Source organism: Pistacia vera, unplaced genomic scaffold (genome assembly GCF_008641045.1).
Source record: "Pistacia vera cultivar Batoury unplaced genomic scaffold, PisVer_v2 Contig1096, whole genome shotgun sequence".
Lineage (NCBI taxonomy): Eukaryota > Viridiplantae > Streptophyta > Magnoliopsida > Sapindales > Anacardiaceae > Pistacia > Pistacia vera.
Genome location: NW_022195133.1, coordinates 159,626 through 176,164, shown reverse-complemented (window position 1 = coordinate 176,164; position 16,539 = coordinate 159,626). Strand labels below are relative to the sequence as shown.

Below are 16,539 nucleotides of genomic sequence, written 5' to 3'. Positions count from 1 at the left end.
CATGATTTATAAGTAGATCCACTTTCTCAATGTGCCCATATCTTTTTTAAGTACCCCAACCCAAAGTGGATATGATGAGGCCTGGCCCATTGTTTGGGGTGAGACTTAATAAAAGGGAAATTGCCCATAACTAAAACAAAGTGTAACTATTATAATAGCCCATAGGTAACAGAGGAAGCCAAAAAAAAAATGAAAAAGAAGAAAGTCCCATTCCCATTGTTGGCATTAACATTTAGGGTAATGTTATTTGTATAAAGAAAGCTTATACAAACTAACGTAGTATATCACAAAGCATATCATGTGGTATGTGTTATGAAGACCTATGTAATATTAATGTCACGTTAAATTACGTGAGTTCCAATACCACATAACATATTTTATGATGTGTCACGTCAGTTTGTATAAACTCTCTTTGTATAAAGAGTTTGTACAAATAACATTATCCTAACATTTAAGAATGGAAAAGATAAATTAAACATTAGCGCCCATTTGACTTTCGGCGGGTGAACGTTCTCAATGTAGCCCACTTCCCTTCCCTTGTTGAAAATAAAAAAGACCTATAAATAATTTTGCTGGAATAATTGGCATTAATATGATAGTAAGGTTATGCTTATGCACTTATGCATGCTTAGTTGCTTAAGCAAGAAAACAATATGATATTCCTCTAATGAGTAAATAATCCAAAGGCGTGCCGGAATAAGGGGTCAATTCTTCATATCATTGTTGGCGGAAGAAGTCTGTAACCGTAGACTGTCGGCAGTTGATAAGCTGACCGGGGCAACCCACGCGAGAAGATGGCACGTGGTTATGTCGGTAAAACCTGACACTTCTACTATTCTCCCACTTTTTCAAAGTTACCGCCACACACAAAACAAAGTTAACAGCCCCATTTCCAGGTGCTCTTAGCGAGCGTGCACCACTTCATTCTCATGCGCCTCTAATTTCCTATTTTTATCCATTTTTCAATACCGCAAGCCAAATCAAATAATCATTTAATATAAATTGAGAGTTTCTGTACAATTGATATAGATATTTGTTTTAATTAATATTAATTATTTGAATAAAAATAAAGAGTAAACCACATATTCCCACACATCTCATGTTTCATTTATTCCAGATTCTTACTCTTAAAATAACACTGTTAACAAGTTTTACTGTAATTATTCCAGATTCTTACTCTTAAAATAACACTGTTAACAAGTTTTACGTTATAGGGGATGTTATTATCATAATGTCCTTAATAAATTACGTTTTAACCCCTAAATTACTAAAATTATCATTAACAATCTTATTTTTAAAATACTTCAATAACACCATCGGTGACTGTGCAATCTCTCGGTTTTTGTCGGCTCTAGGTTGTTTTCGATGGTGTTGAACCCCTTGGTCACCTCCATCACCTTCCCCATTATTCATCGTCCAAAACCCCTATGGTTCCCGACTCATTGACCCCTCTGATCGCCGGCACCATGAGGCTTAGGGTTTCGTTGGATTCCTATCGATTTTGGCGACGAAAATCTAATTGGATATCACCACTGCAACCAGTGTCTCCAACTCTACAAAATCCTTATGTCCCTAGCAACCTTTTAGTCGCCGTTCGTCGATTGAGACTGACAAAAACAGTCCCATGTAGCGACTGTTGTGACTAGCGATCGACGAGTGATGAGGAGTTGTGAAATATAAGGTTTTGTAGAGGGGAGGATAGGGGTTCGAATGGTGGTAACAAGGATGATTTGGGGTGGAAGAATCGCTGGAAAATGGCAAAAAACATTGAGGGCGACGTCGACTATCGTACGTCGGAACACTATTAAGGGCGACGATCTGCTAATATGCATCTCCTCTTACAAAATAATCAATTTACCCTTTAACTGTTATATCCAACCATTTTTTATCACTTTAAAGGTAGGAATATGGAGTAAATAGAATCAAGGGTATAACTTAGAATTTTGTTATGCCTTGGGTGGGAGTATCTTGTTTACTCTGGAAATAAAATTTTAAATAAAAAAGACAGAGCTGAGAGACAGTAACAAAATTTTAAATAAAATTTTGTTAATGGGTAATACTTAATAATTACAGACAATAGTCAGTACTTGGAACTCAGAATGAAATTATGAAAAACCCGAAATCGATTTGTACGCAAACCTTAACAAATTTGAAATTTTTTTTTTTTTAATTTTTAACGCGCCTAAAGTCGCGTGCGAGACTCCTGGCCCATCCTTCTCTTGACATTCACAAACGGAAATCCCGGAGGCAGAGGTAGGACCCTTTTGAAATGATTCGTCATCGAAACGCTATGATCTTGATTGATTATCTCTTTGACCCACCACGTCACGTTAAGCCCACACCATAATCACCTGTTTCTACTCTCACACAAGTACAACCCCACTCTTACGCTCAATATATAAAAACTTGTCGCTTCTATCAATGTTATAGGCACACCTAACCATCAATCGAAAATCAGACCAGTCAACTTCACCTCTGATTTCGTTAAAAGACACACCAGCACTGTTCACATATCACCACCGTCAAGAGCTGTCATTTTTGTGCGCTCTTCAAATATCAACTAATCAACGTTATATATTCTAAAGGTGCAAACTTTCATATTCCAGCTGCACATCATTTTCCACTGTGTCATACTGTCATTGTCATTCACCATTTCACATATTCTTCAGTTTGATCAGACAGAAACCAGTGAATAATATAATAAAATAAAAAAAAGCGACAGAAAAAGGAGGCCAAACCTCCATTATTTCTTCTCGTACCCACCACTTTTGCAGCCACAGAACCACTAACTGGTTACAGTCGCATAGTGCACCAGTGGCTAGCATGGAAGAGAGGCCAGAGACGGAGCTGATATCCATTCCGGCGACTCCACGTGCTTCAACACCGGAGATACTAACGCCTTCAGGACAGAGATCACCAAGACCGGCATCAAAGGAGGCAAAATCTTCAACAGCATGGACCCCAACTTCGTTTATATCCCCGAGATTTTTGAGTCCTATAGGGACTCCAATGAAGAGGGTTTTGATAAACATGAAGGGTTATTTAGAGGAGGTTGGTCACTTAACCAAGCTCAACCCACAAGACGCTTGGCTTCCGATCACCGAGTCACGTAATGGAAATGCTCACTACGCTGCGTTTCATAATCTGAATGCTGGTGTTGGGTTTCAAGCGCTTGTTCTGCCCGTGGCTTTCGCTTTTCTTGGCTGGTATGTCTTTTACTTCTTTACTAGCTTGCTACTTGCTTCTTTTGTTTATGAAAACAAGGTTAGTTATTGCTTGAAGCAATGGCTATGCAGAGGACGAAGCAACATGACTCAAGTATTAAATACCAGTGCAAATCCTTTTATGGCCGTAGTTTATCTTGTTCAGTACTCGCCTTTTTAATGTTTTTGCATGTGTTTCTTATTTTGATAAATTTACAATTTTCATCTTTATATTTGATGCCTTCACATTTCCATGTTTCTATATATCCTTTAGCCATCTTTGCTCACTGTCTTGCAAGCTTGAAGATGAAAACTCTGTTATCTTTTCTTCTTGCAGTCATGCCTTGTATGTTTCTATTTTCCATGCTTTGTACTGATATACAATAGACTACATTTTAACTTTAATTAATTTTACACTCTGTCTCTTCCTTCTACCTTTACATACTGGTCATGATATTTGACTACTACAATTGATTTGGTTGTGGGTCTACTAATAATTTTTTTTTTCTTAAAAAAAAAATAATAATCACAATTTGATTTAAACAAAACAAAGAAACTTCTTCGAGGCAAGTCACTTCGTTTCTTTATCTTTTGCTTTAACAGAAGTTGAATTATTCTAGAGATTTGCAGTCTCTTTTTCTGGGGCCACTCACAATTCTGTTTGCTTTATAGAAGATCAAGACACAGGGCCCATTATAATCTGATTATTACTTTGTCCACTAAGGTATCCAATTTCTCATGATTTCAGATGACATGCCACGATTCAGAAGCATCTTCACGAACTAAATTAATATTTCTTTTTCTCATTGAAAATGAACGGGATACTTTTGAAATATCTTTCTTGATTTTTTCGTAGTTTTCCTAATTTAATTCCTACAACCTGTATACTTCAGCAGAAAATTGGCTTACTTTAGTTAGAAATTACTTTTGTTTCCAGGAGAGAATTATTTGCTTTCTCTTCTAGAGAAATTAACGTTGGCATTGAACTTTTTGTTTTCACAAGTCAGCACATAATTTGTCCCTGAAGGATCCCCTTGGCTAATTAGATTCCTAATTTGAACGTGACACGTTGATCTCTGTAACATTTTTTAAAAGAAATCTTTATCAAAGTGCTTAGAGGAATAAAAATGTATTGATAGATTTGGTTTGCTTTCTATGATGGCTTCATTAGGAGTTGGGGTATACTGTCATTGACAATAGCCTACTGTTGGCAACTCTACACCTTGTGGATTTTGGTTCAGTTACATGAAGCTGTTCCTGGAAAGAGGTACAACAGATATGTGGAGCTTGCACAAGCAGCCTTCGGTGAGAATCCATACTTATACAATAAAGTTATACAAAATGGAGCATGGTTTTGATTTGGTTTATTTATTATCATTTTTATTTGTTATGACCTGGTAATATAAATTTTTAAACCATTTCTATGTCCATTTTGCTCATATGGTCAGATAGTAGTTGACATTTGCAAGGGGCTGTAAACAAATTAGAAGAAAAATAACATGGACTGATCCTAGAATCTGGTCATTTTCTGCAATTGTGTTTTTTTTTTTTTTTTTTTAATCTCAAATTTTCGATAAGGGTTGAGACATAGAATCCTAAATGAACTGCTAAGGAACTTACCAGGAATTCAAGGGAGAGTTCTTTCCAAGACATTCAATCTTGCTGTCATATGTGCTGTAGTAGAGTGAATTGATGGAATATGCTATTTCTTTTGCAGGGGAAAGACTTGGTGTCTGGCTTGCTCTCTTCCCAACTGTTTATTTATCAGCAGGAACTGCAACAGCGTTAATTCTGATAGGAGGAGAGACATTGAAACTATTCTTTCAGATAGTTTGTGGACCTCTCTGCACCTCAAATCCTCTAACGACGGTTGAGTGGTATCTGGTGTTCACGTCTTTATGCATTGTTCTATCTCAGCTCCCAAACCTCAACTCAATTGCAGGGCTTTCACTAGTAGGGGCTATAACAGCCATCACCTACTCCACCATGGTGTGGGTGCTCTCTGTTAGCCAACAAAGGCCACCTTCAATCTCTTATGAGCCCATTTCATTGCCATCCTCTGCAGCTTCTCTCTTTTCTGTCTTGAATGCACTTGGAATTATAGCTTTTGCATTTAGAGGCCACAATTTAGCAATGGAAATACAGGTATATTTGCACTTAATTATTTCTGAAGCACCTAGCAAAATCAGTTACACTTGAAGGTGTTATATTCATCATCTGAAGGATTTCATTTGACATTTTCCAGGCAACAATGCCATCAACTTTTAAGCACCCAGCTCATGTGCCTATGTGGAGAGGAGCCAAAGTTGCCTATGTATTCATTGCTATGTGCCTGTTCCCTGTAGCCATTGGAGGCTTTTGGGCTTATGGAAATCTTGTAAGTTTTCTAAATTCTTTATTCCCTATGAACATGATTGTTGAAATATCAAATAGAAGGCAGAGTTATAGAATTTCCAATTATAATATAAGATGCCCTTAAGTTGTCAAATAGGAGGGCATATATAATTCTTATTTATGATACTTTTAATTTATTAATTTAACTGGCTTTGTTTAAATTACCTGAAGACCTTCTCCATTGTAGATATTTACTGGAAAGTAACTTTGCTTAAAATCTTCAAAAACAAGAAATTTACAGCATCACTTTTACTTGACTTATTCTCTTTTCTTTTTTTCCTTGTTTTAGATGCCTTCCGGAGGGATGCTCAGTGCCTTGTTTGCATTTCACAGTCAAGATATTTCAAGAGGACTTCTTGCCATGACCTTTCTTCTAGTTGTATTCAATTGTTTAAGTAGTTTTCAGATATACTCAATGCCGGTTTTCGACAGTTTTGAAGCTAGCTACACCAGCCGTACCAATCGCCCTTGCTCAATTTGGGTTAGGTCAGGTTTTCGGGTCTTCTATGGATTTGTCAACTTCTTCATAGGTGTGGCACTCCCTTTCCTTTCCAGTCTCGCAGGTCTATTAGGGGGACTTACTCTGCCAGTCACATTTGCTTACCCTTGCTTCATGTGGGTTCTCATTAAAAGACCTGCAAAGTACAGCTTTAATTGGTACTTCAATTGGATCCTGGGTTGGTTAGGTATCGCATTTAGCTTGGCGTTCTCCATAGGGGGTATTTGGAGTATAGTGAACAATGGACTTAAGTTAAAGTTCTTCAAGCCCAGTTAAGAACAAGATGAAAGCAGCTAAAAGGACCCCGAAAACTCTAAAAAAATTTGGTGGGATTGTCCTACTTGTTTTTGATATTTTCAGAGAATTCAAAATTTAATGTATGCAATATATATGATGCATAGCAGCACAGTTTCATGTAAGTTGTTTTATATTCTTCATTAATGGGCAACTTTTCTTCTCCTAATGTTATCTTGATCACTTGACTGTCTAATTTGCGTATTGCAAAGTACTTTGGTGGCGGTTGTGAAATATGTCCAATTCACTCGTTAACAGCATAACTCGAATTAATTGAGCTTCATTTTGTCAGTTGGATGACTCCATATCTTTTGTTCCAATATGGCATCATTTTGTTTTACTCTTTATTAGCACTACTACAATTATAGTAACTTGAATCCTAATCTATGGTCCAATTGCCGAATGTGGTTACAAACAACTTTAGATCATTGCTTCTTTCCACCATATACAATCTATGCTGACATTGCATCAATGTTAAAGATTATCATTTGACCAAAAAAAAAAAAAAAAAAAAAAAAAGAAGTAGAAATTTTATACTGGAATGAACCAACCCGTCAAAGTTTGGTGGTGATATTGTTTTACACTTTGCATGCGGACTTTGAAAGGATTCATTATCATTGCTCTGTAAAGAAGGAACACCTAATAATATGGGACACGAATCATGATTCCCACTTCTTTTTTCATACTTGGAACTGATAGTGAATGGCACTGATCGATGCAGTGATGCTATTGCTATACACTCAAAATTACAGCTAATGACCAGAACCTTGAAGGAGATCTCTATATCTCAAACTTTGATGTTTGTAGTAAAAGTTATAATGTGTATTATCCTGACCACAGTTTTCAGCTGGATGCTTCTGGGAATATTCATAAAGTCCATAAAATTTCCAGGCTAGTGAATGGACAATGTAGCGGAAGAGAGATGAGTCGGTTTGGACTGGTAGGCCCAGTATTTACCATCCCAACAAATATGACGAATCCAGATCCAGCAACCAAGGAGAGAGATTATAGTTATATAACATATTTATATTAAAAAAAATGATCAAATGTTGAAGATATATAATGGAAGTAATGTTTGAGTTCATATGATATGATATGATGCAACTATTCTGAAAACAGTGAAGGCATTATGGTTGTATGCACACATTAAATGCATCTGAGGATGATACAAGCCTGATGCAGCAACTTTGAACTTATCAGTATACTGTTATATATAAATGATTCGAGGCATAATTAAAACAACCACCCACCGAATAGATATTATTCCACATTCGTTTTTGGTTTAAAACATCATGGTCCATTTCTTTTGAAATTGCAGGTGCACTCCTCCACTCAAACCAAGTGTTTCAGTTTGCGCGCATGCAAATTAATAGATATAATTTTTAAAACATGAACTCGATTAATAATCATCACACCACCAAACTCGATCATCATACAATGAATGAGTAGACACGCATCAGTTTCAATTCTTCCACCAAAAAGTAAAATCAATTTATAGAAACAGGAACCCACCTGCCTGTTTGAAGTGACTCTAGTGGTCGTTACCATCCGGTCAGTTTTATATGAACAAAAGTCCCAAGGTTGGTAGCATGTCATAGCTATTCCTAGAATAATTAGGATTGCACAATCAATGTAGCAGCCTTCTAATTTTGCGCTATTCAACGTTTACCCACCGCCCGCCCACCTTTTCCTGAATGTTTCTGGCCTTCTGGGCTCTTGTTTTACTTTTATCCACGCATAACACAGAGACTTATTTTAGTTGAATTAATGATATAGTTGAGTGAAAGCAAACAGAAAAGAGTCTTGTTATTAAAATACCATGTCCATACTTGATGAGAACCAACCAAGAAAGTAACCGATTACATGAATTTGGGTCGCTGTGTGCAGGTTGAAAATATTTATATACTCGGTAAACGAGTCTGCGCTGCATAACATTCTTAGAAATGGAAACTGCAAATTCTACTTCCACAGGATAAAAAAAGAAAAGTCACTAATATCAAGAGATTTCTCTACTCAGTTTGCAAACTACAAATCCATTTAGAACTTGTTAAAAACTGTCTTTTACTCTGATTTTCTTCCACCGATTCGATGTGAAGATTTACAGAGCCGTGCATGAAAATAAAATAAAAACAGAACCCTAATAAAGCCACAAGGACACTACTGCCCTGTCAAAAAGGAAACTTCAATCCAACTGAACTGAGTCTCTGAGTCACATTTGATTTCTATTATATTATATAACCTACGTATGGTCTATTATACCCACAAGACAACCATAAAAGACCTGGATCCTAAAACCATAACCAAACTCAAAACCCAACCCAAACGCAAAGAAGATTAAAAAGACAAACCCTCCTTTCATTGAAATGATAAAGTTCTAAAGGAGCTTTACTTCAAGCCCTGTCCTGGTGTAGATATAGCACGACCAGACCAACCAAAGTAATCTTCACCAACCACCACACCGTTACCACCTTCTTCATCACTCATAATCGGCCACGTGTTGCACCCAGAAGAAGCAGCACCCATTGCAACACCACCAACACTAGAACCACTTCCATTAACACCAGCATAAGCAGAAGCAGCTTCAGGAATTTCCCAAACACGTGCACCACAAAAGCCGAGCCCCAGTTCTTCAAAACTTGACCCGATGTTATACCCATTAAAACCGCCCAGGTTCATCAAATTTTGGCCTTGCATGTTGCTCAACATCGCAGTAAAGTTGCCACTCTCAGGCACATTCTCATTCAGGTTTAGGTTTACGTCAGTTGTTGAAACTGAAGCAATTTCAGGATTAGCAGAAGGCAAACCAGAAACAGGGTTAGCGGAGATGGGCAGGGGTTCATGGGTTACAGTGGATGAAGAAGAGTTTGCTGCAGAAGTAGCAGAAGATGAACAAGAGCGTGTGCGTTTGGAGTTCTTGCGGGTTCCACCACCAACGGGAACGTTACGGAGGGTCCCACCATGAGTCCAGAAGCGGCGGCACGCCTTGCAGAAGTGGCGTGGCTGAGAGAGGTTGTAGTTGTTGTAGTAGCAAAACTTGGTGCTTGTTGAGTCGCACCTTGGACAGGGCAGTGATTCTGCAATCTTAGGTGGTGGGTGTGTGCTCATGGCGTTCTGGATTCGTCCCAGTTTCTGGTCACTAACATCTGAAGGCATTTTGTGGTTACGGGGATAGAAAGTTGTGAGAGGAAGCAAGAGAAGGTGCAGAAGAGTCAAAGGAAAAAGATGGGAGAGTGATGTATTTAGAAGTAGTGGGAACTGGGAAGGTGTTTCTTTATAAAAAAAAAAAAATATATATATATATATATATATAATAAATTTTATGAGTGAAAGACAATAACCGAGTATGTAAATATGTGAAAGGATAAGTTAAGTTAGTTCTGAGACTAATACTAAACAGCGGTCGCCGTGGCGGATTATTTGTAAGACGTTTTCAATTGCCTCGGCTTGGCTTGCAGCTTGTGAGCGTTTATAAATAACAGTCTATGTCTGTACGTGACTTTGTGGTTGGCTTGGCTACACAGTACTACAGCATCACACAGTCTAATACTTTTTTTTTTTAATATCATTTCCCAGGTTGCCTCTTTTTAGCGTTTTGCAAGACAGAAGGCAAACTGTTTCAGAGGGAAACAGGCTTAGACTTGATGATAGGTCACTTGATTTAAGAGAAGCTATTAAATAAAAGACAAGACTATTCGTTGTGATTAACGTATTCCCCCCGTTACATGAAGAAGAGTAGTGAAGAACGCTGGAAAATGGCAAAAAACATGAGGGCGACGTCGACTATCGTACGTCGGAACACTATTAAGGGCGACTATGCTAATATGCATCTCTCTTACAAAATAATCAATTTACCCTTTAACTGTTATATCCAACCATTTTTTATCACTTTAAAGGTAGAATATGGAGTAAATAGAATCAAGGGTAAACTTAGAATTTGTTATGCTTGGGTGGGAGTATCTTGTTTACTCTGGAATAAAATTTTAAATAAAAAAGACAGAGCTGAGAGACAGTAACAAAATTTTAAATAAAATTTTGTAATGGGTAATACTTAATAATACAGACAATAGTCAGTACTTGAACTCAGAATGAAATTATGAAAAACCGAAATCGATTTGTACGCAAACCTTAACAAATTTGAAATTTTTTTTTTTAATTTTTAACGCGCTAAAGTCGCGTGCGAGACTCCTGGCCCATCCTTCTCTTGACACATTCACAAACGGATCCCGGAGGCAGAGGTAGGACCCTTTTGAAATGATTCGTCATCGAAACGCTATGATCTTGATTGATTATCTTTGACCCACCACGTCACGTTAAGCCCACACCATAATCACCTGTTTCTACTCTCACACAAGTAAAACCCACTCTACGCTCAATATATAAAACTTGTCGCTTCTATCAATGTTATAGGCACACCTAACCATCAATCGAAAATCAGACCAGTCAACTTCACCTCTGATTTCGTTAAAAGACACCACAGCACTGTTCACATATCACCACCGCAAGAGGTCATTTCTGTTCTCTCTTCCAAGATAACGTTATAGATTCTAAGGTGAAACTTTCATATTCCAGCTGCACATCTTTCACTGTGTCATACTGTCATTGTCATTCACCATTTCACATATTTTCAGTTTGATCAGACAGAAACAGTGAATAATATAATAAAAAAAAAAGCTACAGAAACGAGGCCAAACCTCCATTATTTTCTCGTACGCACCACTTTTGCAGCCGCAGAACCACTAACTGGTTACAGTCGCATAGTGCACCAGTAGCTAGCATGGAAGAGAGGCCAGAGACGAGCTGATATCCATCCGGCGACTCCACGTGCTTCAACACCGAGATACTAACGCCTTCAGGACAGAGATCGCAAGACCGGCATCAAAGGAGGCAAAACTTCAACAGCATGGACCCCAACTTCGTTTATATCCCGAGATTTTTGAGTCCTATAGGGACTCCAATGAAGAGGGTTTTGATAACATGAAGGGTATTTAGAGGAGGTTGGTCACTTAACCAAGCTCAACCCACAGACGCTTGGCTTCCGAAACCGAGTCAAGTAATGGAAACGCTCACTACGCTGCGTTTCATAATCTGAATGCTGGTGTTGGGTTCAAGCGCTTGTTCTGCGTGGCTTTCGCTTTTCTTGGCTGGTAGTCTTTACTTCTTTACTAGCTTGCTACTTGCTTCTTTTGTTTATGAAAACAAGGTTAGTTATTGCTTGAAGCAAGGCTATGCAGAGGACGAAGCAACATGACTCAAGTATAAATACCAGTGCAAAACTTTATGGCCGTAGTGTATCTTGTTCAGTACTCACCTTTTTAATGTTTTTGCATGTGTTTCTATTTTCATAAATTTACAATTTTCATCTTTATATTTGATGCCTTCACATTTCCATGTTTCTATATATCCTTTAGCCCTCTTTGCTCACTGTCTTGCAAGCTTGAAGATGAAAACTCGTATCTTTTCTGCAGTCATGCCTTGATATTTCATTTTCCATGCTTTATGATATCAATAGACTACGTTTTAACTTAATTAATTTTACACTCTGTCTCTCCTTCTACCTTTACATACTGGTCATGATATTTGACTACTCAATTGATTTGGTTGTGGGTCTACTAGTATTTTTTTTTTTTAAAAAAAAATATAATACAATTTGATTTAAACAAAACAAAGAAACTTTTCGAGGCAAGGTCACTTCGTTTCTTTATCTTTTGCTTTAACAGATTGAATTATTCTAGAGTTTGCAGTTCTTTTTCTGGGGCCACTCACAATTCTGTTTGCTTTATAGAGATCAAGACACAGGGCCCATTATAATCTGATTATTACTTTGTCCACTAAGGGTCCAATTTCTCATGATTTCAGATGACATGCCACGATTCAGAAGCATCTTCACGAACTAAATTAATATTCTTTTCTCATTGAAAAGAACGGGATACTTTTGAAAATCTTTCTGATTTTTCGTAGTTTTCCTAATTTAATTCTACAACCTGTATATTCAGCAGAAAATTGGCTTACTTTAGTTAGAAATTACTTTTGTTTCCAGGAGAGAATTATTTGCTTTCTCTTCTAGAGAAATAACGTTGGCATTGAACCTTTTGTTTTCACAAGTCAGCACATAATTTGTCTGAAGGATCCCTTGGCTAATTAGATTCCTAATTTGAACGTGACACGTTGATCTCTGTAACATTTTTTAAAAGAAATTTTATCAAAGTGCTAGAGGAATAAAAATGTATTGATAGATTGGTGTGCTTTCTATGATGGCTTCATTAGGAGGTGGGGTATACGTCATTGACAATAGCTACTGTTGGCAAATCTACACCTTGTGGATTTTGGTTCAGTTACATGAAGCTGTTCCTGGAAAGAGGTACAACAGATATGTGGAGCTTGCAAGCAGCCTTCGGTGAGAATCCATACTTTAACAATAAAGTTATACAAAATGGAGCATGGTTTTGATTTGGTTGATTTATTATCTTTTTATTTGTTATGACCTGGTAATATAAATTTTAAACCATTTCTATGTCCATTTTGCTCAATGGGAGATAGTAGTTGACATTTGCAAGGGGCTGTAAACAAATAGAAGAAAAATAACATGGACTGATCCTAGAATCTGGTCATTTTCTGCAATTGTTTTTTTTTTTTAGATCTCAAATTTTCTATAGGTTGAGACATAGAATCCTAAATGAACTGCTAAGGAACTTACCAGGAATTCAAGGGAGAGTTCTTCCAAGACATTCATTCTCTGCTATGTGCTGTAGGAGAGGGAATTGATGGAATATGCTATTTCTTTGAGGGGAAAGATGGGCTGGTTGCTCTCTTCCAACTGTTATTATCAGCAGGAAACTGCAACAGCGTTAATTCTGTGAAGGAGGAGAGACATTGAAACTATTCTTTCAGATAGTTTGTGGACCTCTCTGCACCTCAAATCCTCTAACGACGGTTGAGTGGTATCTGGTGTTCACGTCTTTATGCATTGTTCTATCTCAGCTCCAAACTCAACTCAATTGCAGGGCTTTCACTAGTAGGGGCTATAACGGCCATCACCTACTCCACCATGGTGTGGGTGCTCTTGTTAGCCAACAAAGGCCACCTTCAATCTCTTATGAGCCCTTCATTGCCATCCTCTGCAGCTTCTCTCTTTTCTGTTTGATGCACTTGAATTATAGCTTTTGCATTTAGAGGCCACAATTTAGCAATGGAAATACAGGTATATTTGCACTTAATATTTCTGAAGCACCTAGCAAAATCAGTTACATTTGAAGGTGTATATTCATTATTGAAGGATTCATTTGACATTTTCCAGGCAACAATGCCATAACTTTTAAGCACCCAGCCCATGTGCCTTGTGGAGAGGAGCCAAGTTGCCTATGTATTCATTGCTATGTGCCATTCCGTAGCCATTGGAGGCTTTTGGGCTATGGAAATCTTGTAAGTTTTCTAAATTTTTATTCCCTATGAACATGATGTTGAAATTCAAATAGAAGGCAGAGTTATAGAATTTCCAATTATAATATAAGATGCCCTTAAGTTGTCAAATAGGAGGGCATATATAATTCTTATTTATGATACTTTTAATTATTAATTTAACTGGCTTTGTTTAAATTACCTGAAGACCTTCTCCATTGTAGATATTTACTGGAAAGTAACTTGCTTAAAATTTCAAAAACAAGAAATTTACAGCATCACTTTTACTTGAATTATTCTCTATCTTTTTTTCCTTGTTTTAGATGCCTTCCGGAGGGATGTCAGTGCCTTGTTTGCATTTCACAGTCAAGATATTTCAAGAGGACTTCTTGCCATGACCTTTCTTCTAGTTGTATTCAATTGTTTAAGTAGTTTTCAGATACTCAATGCGGTTTTCGACAGCTTTGAAGCTAGCTACACCAGCCGTACCAATCGCCCTGCTAATTTGGGTTAGGTCAGGTTTTCGGGTCTTCTATGGATTTGTCAACTTCTTCCTAGGTGTGGCACTCCCTTTCCTTTCCAGTCTCGCAGGTCTATTAGGGGGACTTACTCTGCCAGTCACATTTGCTTACCCTTGCTCATGGGGGTTTCATAAAGACCTGCAAAGTACAGCTTTAATGGGACTTCAATTGGATCCTGGGTTGGTTAGGTATCGCATTTAGCTTGGCGTCTCATAGGGGGTTGGAGTATAGTGAACATGGACAAGTTAAAGTTCTTCAAGCCCAGTTAAGAACAAGATGAAAGCAGCTAAAAGGACCCGAAAAACTCTAAAAAAATTTGGTGGGATTGTCCTATTTGTTTTTGATATTCAGAGAATTCAAAATTTAATGTATGCAATATATATGATGCATAGCAGCACAGTTTCATGTAAGTTGTTTTATTTCTTCATTAATGGGGACTTTTCTTCTCCTAATGTTATCTTGATCACTTGACTGTCTAATTGCGTATTGCAAAGTACTTTGGTGGCGGGTGTGAAATATGTCCAATTCATCGTTAACAGCATAACTCGAATTAATGAGTTCATTTTGTCAGTTGGATGATCTCTTTTTTGTTCCAATATGGCATCATTTTGTTTACTCTTTATTAGCACTACTACAATTATAGTAACTTGAATCCTAATCTATGGTCCATTTGCCGAATGTGGTTACAAACAACTTTAGATCATTGCTTCTTTCCACCATATACAATCTATGCTGACATTGATCAATGTTAAAGATTATCATTTGACCAAAAGAAAAAAAAAAAAAAAAAAAAGAAGTAGAAATTTTATACTGGAATGAACCAACCATCAAAGTTTGGTGGTGATATGTTTTTACATTTGCATGCGGACTTTGAAAGGATTCATTATCATTGCTCTGATAAGAAGGAACACCTAATAATATCGGACACGAATCATGATTCCCACTTTTTTTTCATACTTGGAACTGATAGTGAATGGCACTGATCGATGCAGTGATGTATTGCTATACAATCAAAATTACAGCTAATGACCAGAACCTTGAAGGAGATTCTATATCTCAAACTTTGATGTTTGTAGTAAAGTTATAATGTGTATTATCCTGACCACAGTTTTAGCTGGATGCTTCTGGAAATCATAAAGTCCATAAATTTCAGGCTAGTGAATGGACAATGTAGCGGAAGAGAGATGAGTCGGTTTGGCTGGTAGGCCCAGTATTTACCATCCCAACAAATATGACGAATCCAGATCCAGCAACCAAGGAGAGAGATTATAGTTATATAACATATTTATATTAAAAAAAAAAAATGATCAATGTTGAAGATATATAATGGAAGTAATGTTTGAGTCATATGAATGATATGATGCAACTATTCTGAAAACAGTGAAGGCATTATGGGTGTATGCACACATTAAATGCATCTGAGGATGATACAGACCTGATGCAGCAACTTGGAACTTATCAGTATACTGTTATATATAAATGATTCGAGGCATAATTAAAACAAAGATGAAGTGGAGAACTAGAGATTGGAGCAACTTTGCATTGCAATTTTGGGAGACTGAGTGATGGAGAGTCCTAATTCTATGATTTGAGAAACAGGAAATTGGGATACTATATTTGGAGTTTTTTTAGATATGTGAGTCTTATTGTTAACGAACCTTAAAAGATTCGCGAGCTGAGTACCTAGAGGCTCGATACTCAACTTGTTAAGCAATCAAACTATTCAAGCTCGGGCTTGGCTCGTTGCTCACAAGTAGCTCGGCTCTTTAGTAGCCCTAACCGCAATATATACAACAAAAAAATATTCTTATTCTAATCAAATGATTACTTGAATTAAATAATTTATTCTTTTAAAAAAAAAAAATTAGTGTCTATCATCGGCAAGAAATCGTCTTGGAAACTATGTTGGAAATTGGTTGCTAGCATCAAAACAATCTCCAATATGCGACCTATTTTATGGTGAAGATCATATTTGGGTAATTTTTTTTTCACAATATTTACCTATAAGTAATTATCGCAATGAAGATTGGTGCTGATTTTAAAGATGTTGTCAGTCACAGTTCGATGGTCGAGATCGATTTTCTATGTTGACAGTCGCTGATAACGTTTTCTTTTTTTTTTTTTCTTAATAAAATTAATGCATACAACATTTTGCAATTAAATTTAATAAATTGAATTTTAAAAAACCATACAAAGAACAGTTGGTTGTAAGTGCAAACCCATAGGCTTTAAT

General features: G+C 37.0%; 2 protein-coding genes and 1 pseudogene across 2 annotated transcripts; 2 read left to right on the top strand and 1 right to left on the bottom strand.

The window, feature by feature from the left end:
- Positions 1-2,692: 2,692 nt before the first annotated feature.
- Positions 2,693-6,629, top strand: LOC116137583 (lysine histidine transporter-like 8). Its single transcript, XM_031423282.1, has 5 exons — positions 2,693-3,206; positions 4,375-4,508; positions 4,921-5,348; positions 5,449-5,580; positions 5,887-6,629. Exons 1-5 carry the CDS (start codon positions 2,824-2,826, stop codon positions 6,370-6,372), a joined length of 1,563 nt encoding a protein of 520 aa, XP_031279142.1. The 5' UTR covers positions 2,693-2,823; the 3' UTR covers positions 6,373-6,629.
- Positions 6,630-8,511: 1,882 nt separating this feature from the next.
- Positions 8,512-9,643, bottom strand: LOC116137785 (dof zinc finger protein DOF1.6-like). The gene has a single exon (XM_031423490.1). It carries the CDS (start codon positions 9,541-9,543, stop codon positions 8,776-8,778), a length of 768 nt encoding a protein of 255 aa, XP_031279350.1. The 5' UTR covers positions 9,544-9,643; the 3' UTR covers positions 8,512-8,775.
- Positions 9,644-11,197: 1,554 nt separating this feature from the next.
- On the top strand, positions 11,198-14,575 carry LOC116137644 (annotated as a pseudogene).
- Positions 14,576-16,539: the final 1,964 nt, after the last annotated feature.

What these genes read in the sequence shown, in the direction of transcription:
- LOC116137583 (XM_031423282.1), top strand. Translation starts at nt 2,824, where the DNA reads ATGGAAGAGAGGCCAGAGACGGAGCTGATATCCATTCCGGCGACTCCA. An exon ending in GCTTTCGCTTTTCTTGGCTG is followed by an intron (nt 3,207 to 4,374) that starts GTATGTCTTTTA and finishes TGGCTTCATTAG; the next exon opens with GAGTTGGGGTATACTGTCAT. An exon ending in GCTTGCACAAGCAGCCTTCG is followed by an intron (nt 4,509 to 4,920) that starts GTGAGAATCCAT and finishes TTTCTTTTGCAG; the next exon opens with GGGAAAGACTTGGTGTCTGG.
- LOC116137785 (XM_031423490.1), bottom strand. Translation starts at nt 9,543, where the DNA reads ATGCCTTCAGATGTTAGTGACCAGAAACTGGGACGAATCCAGAACGCC.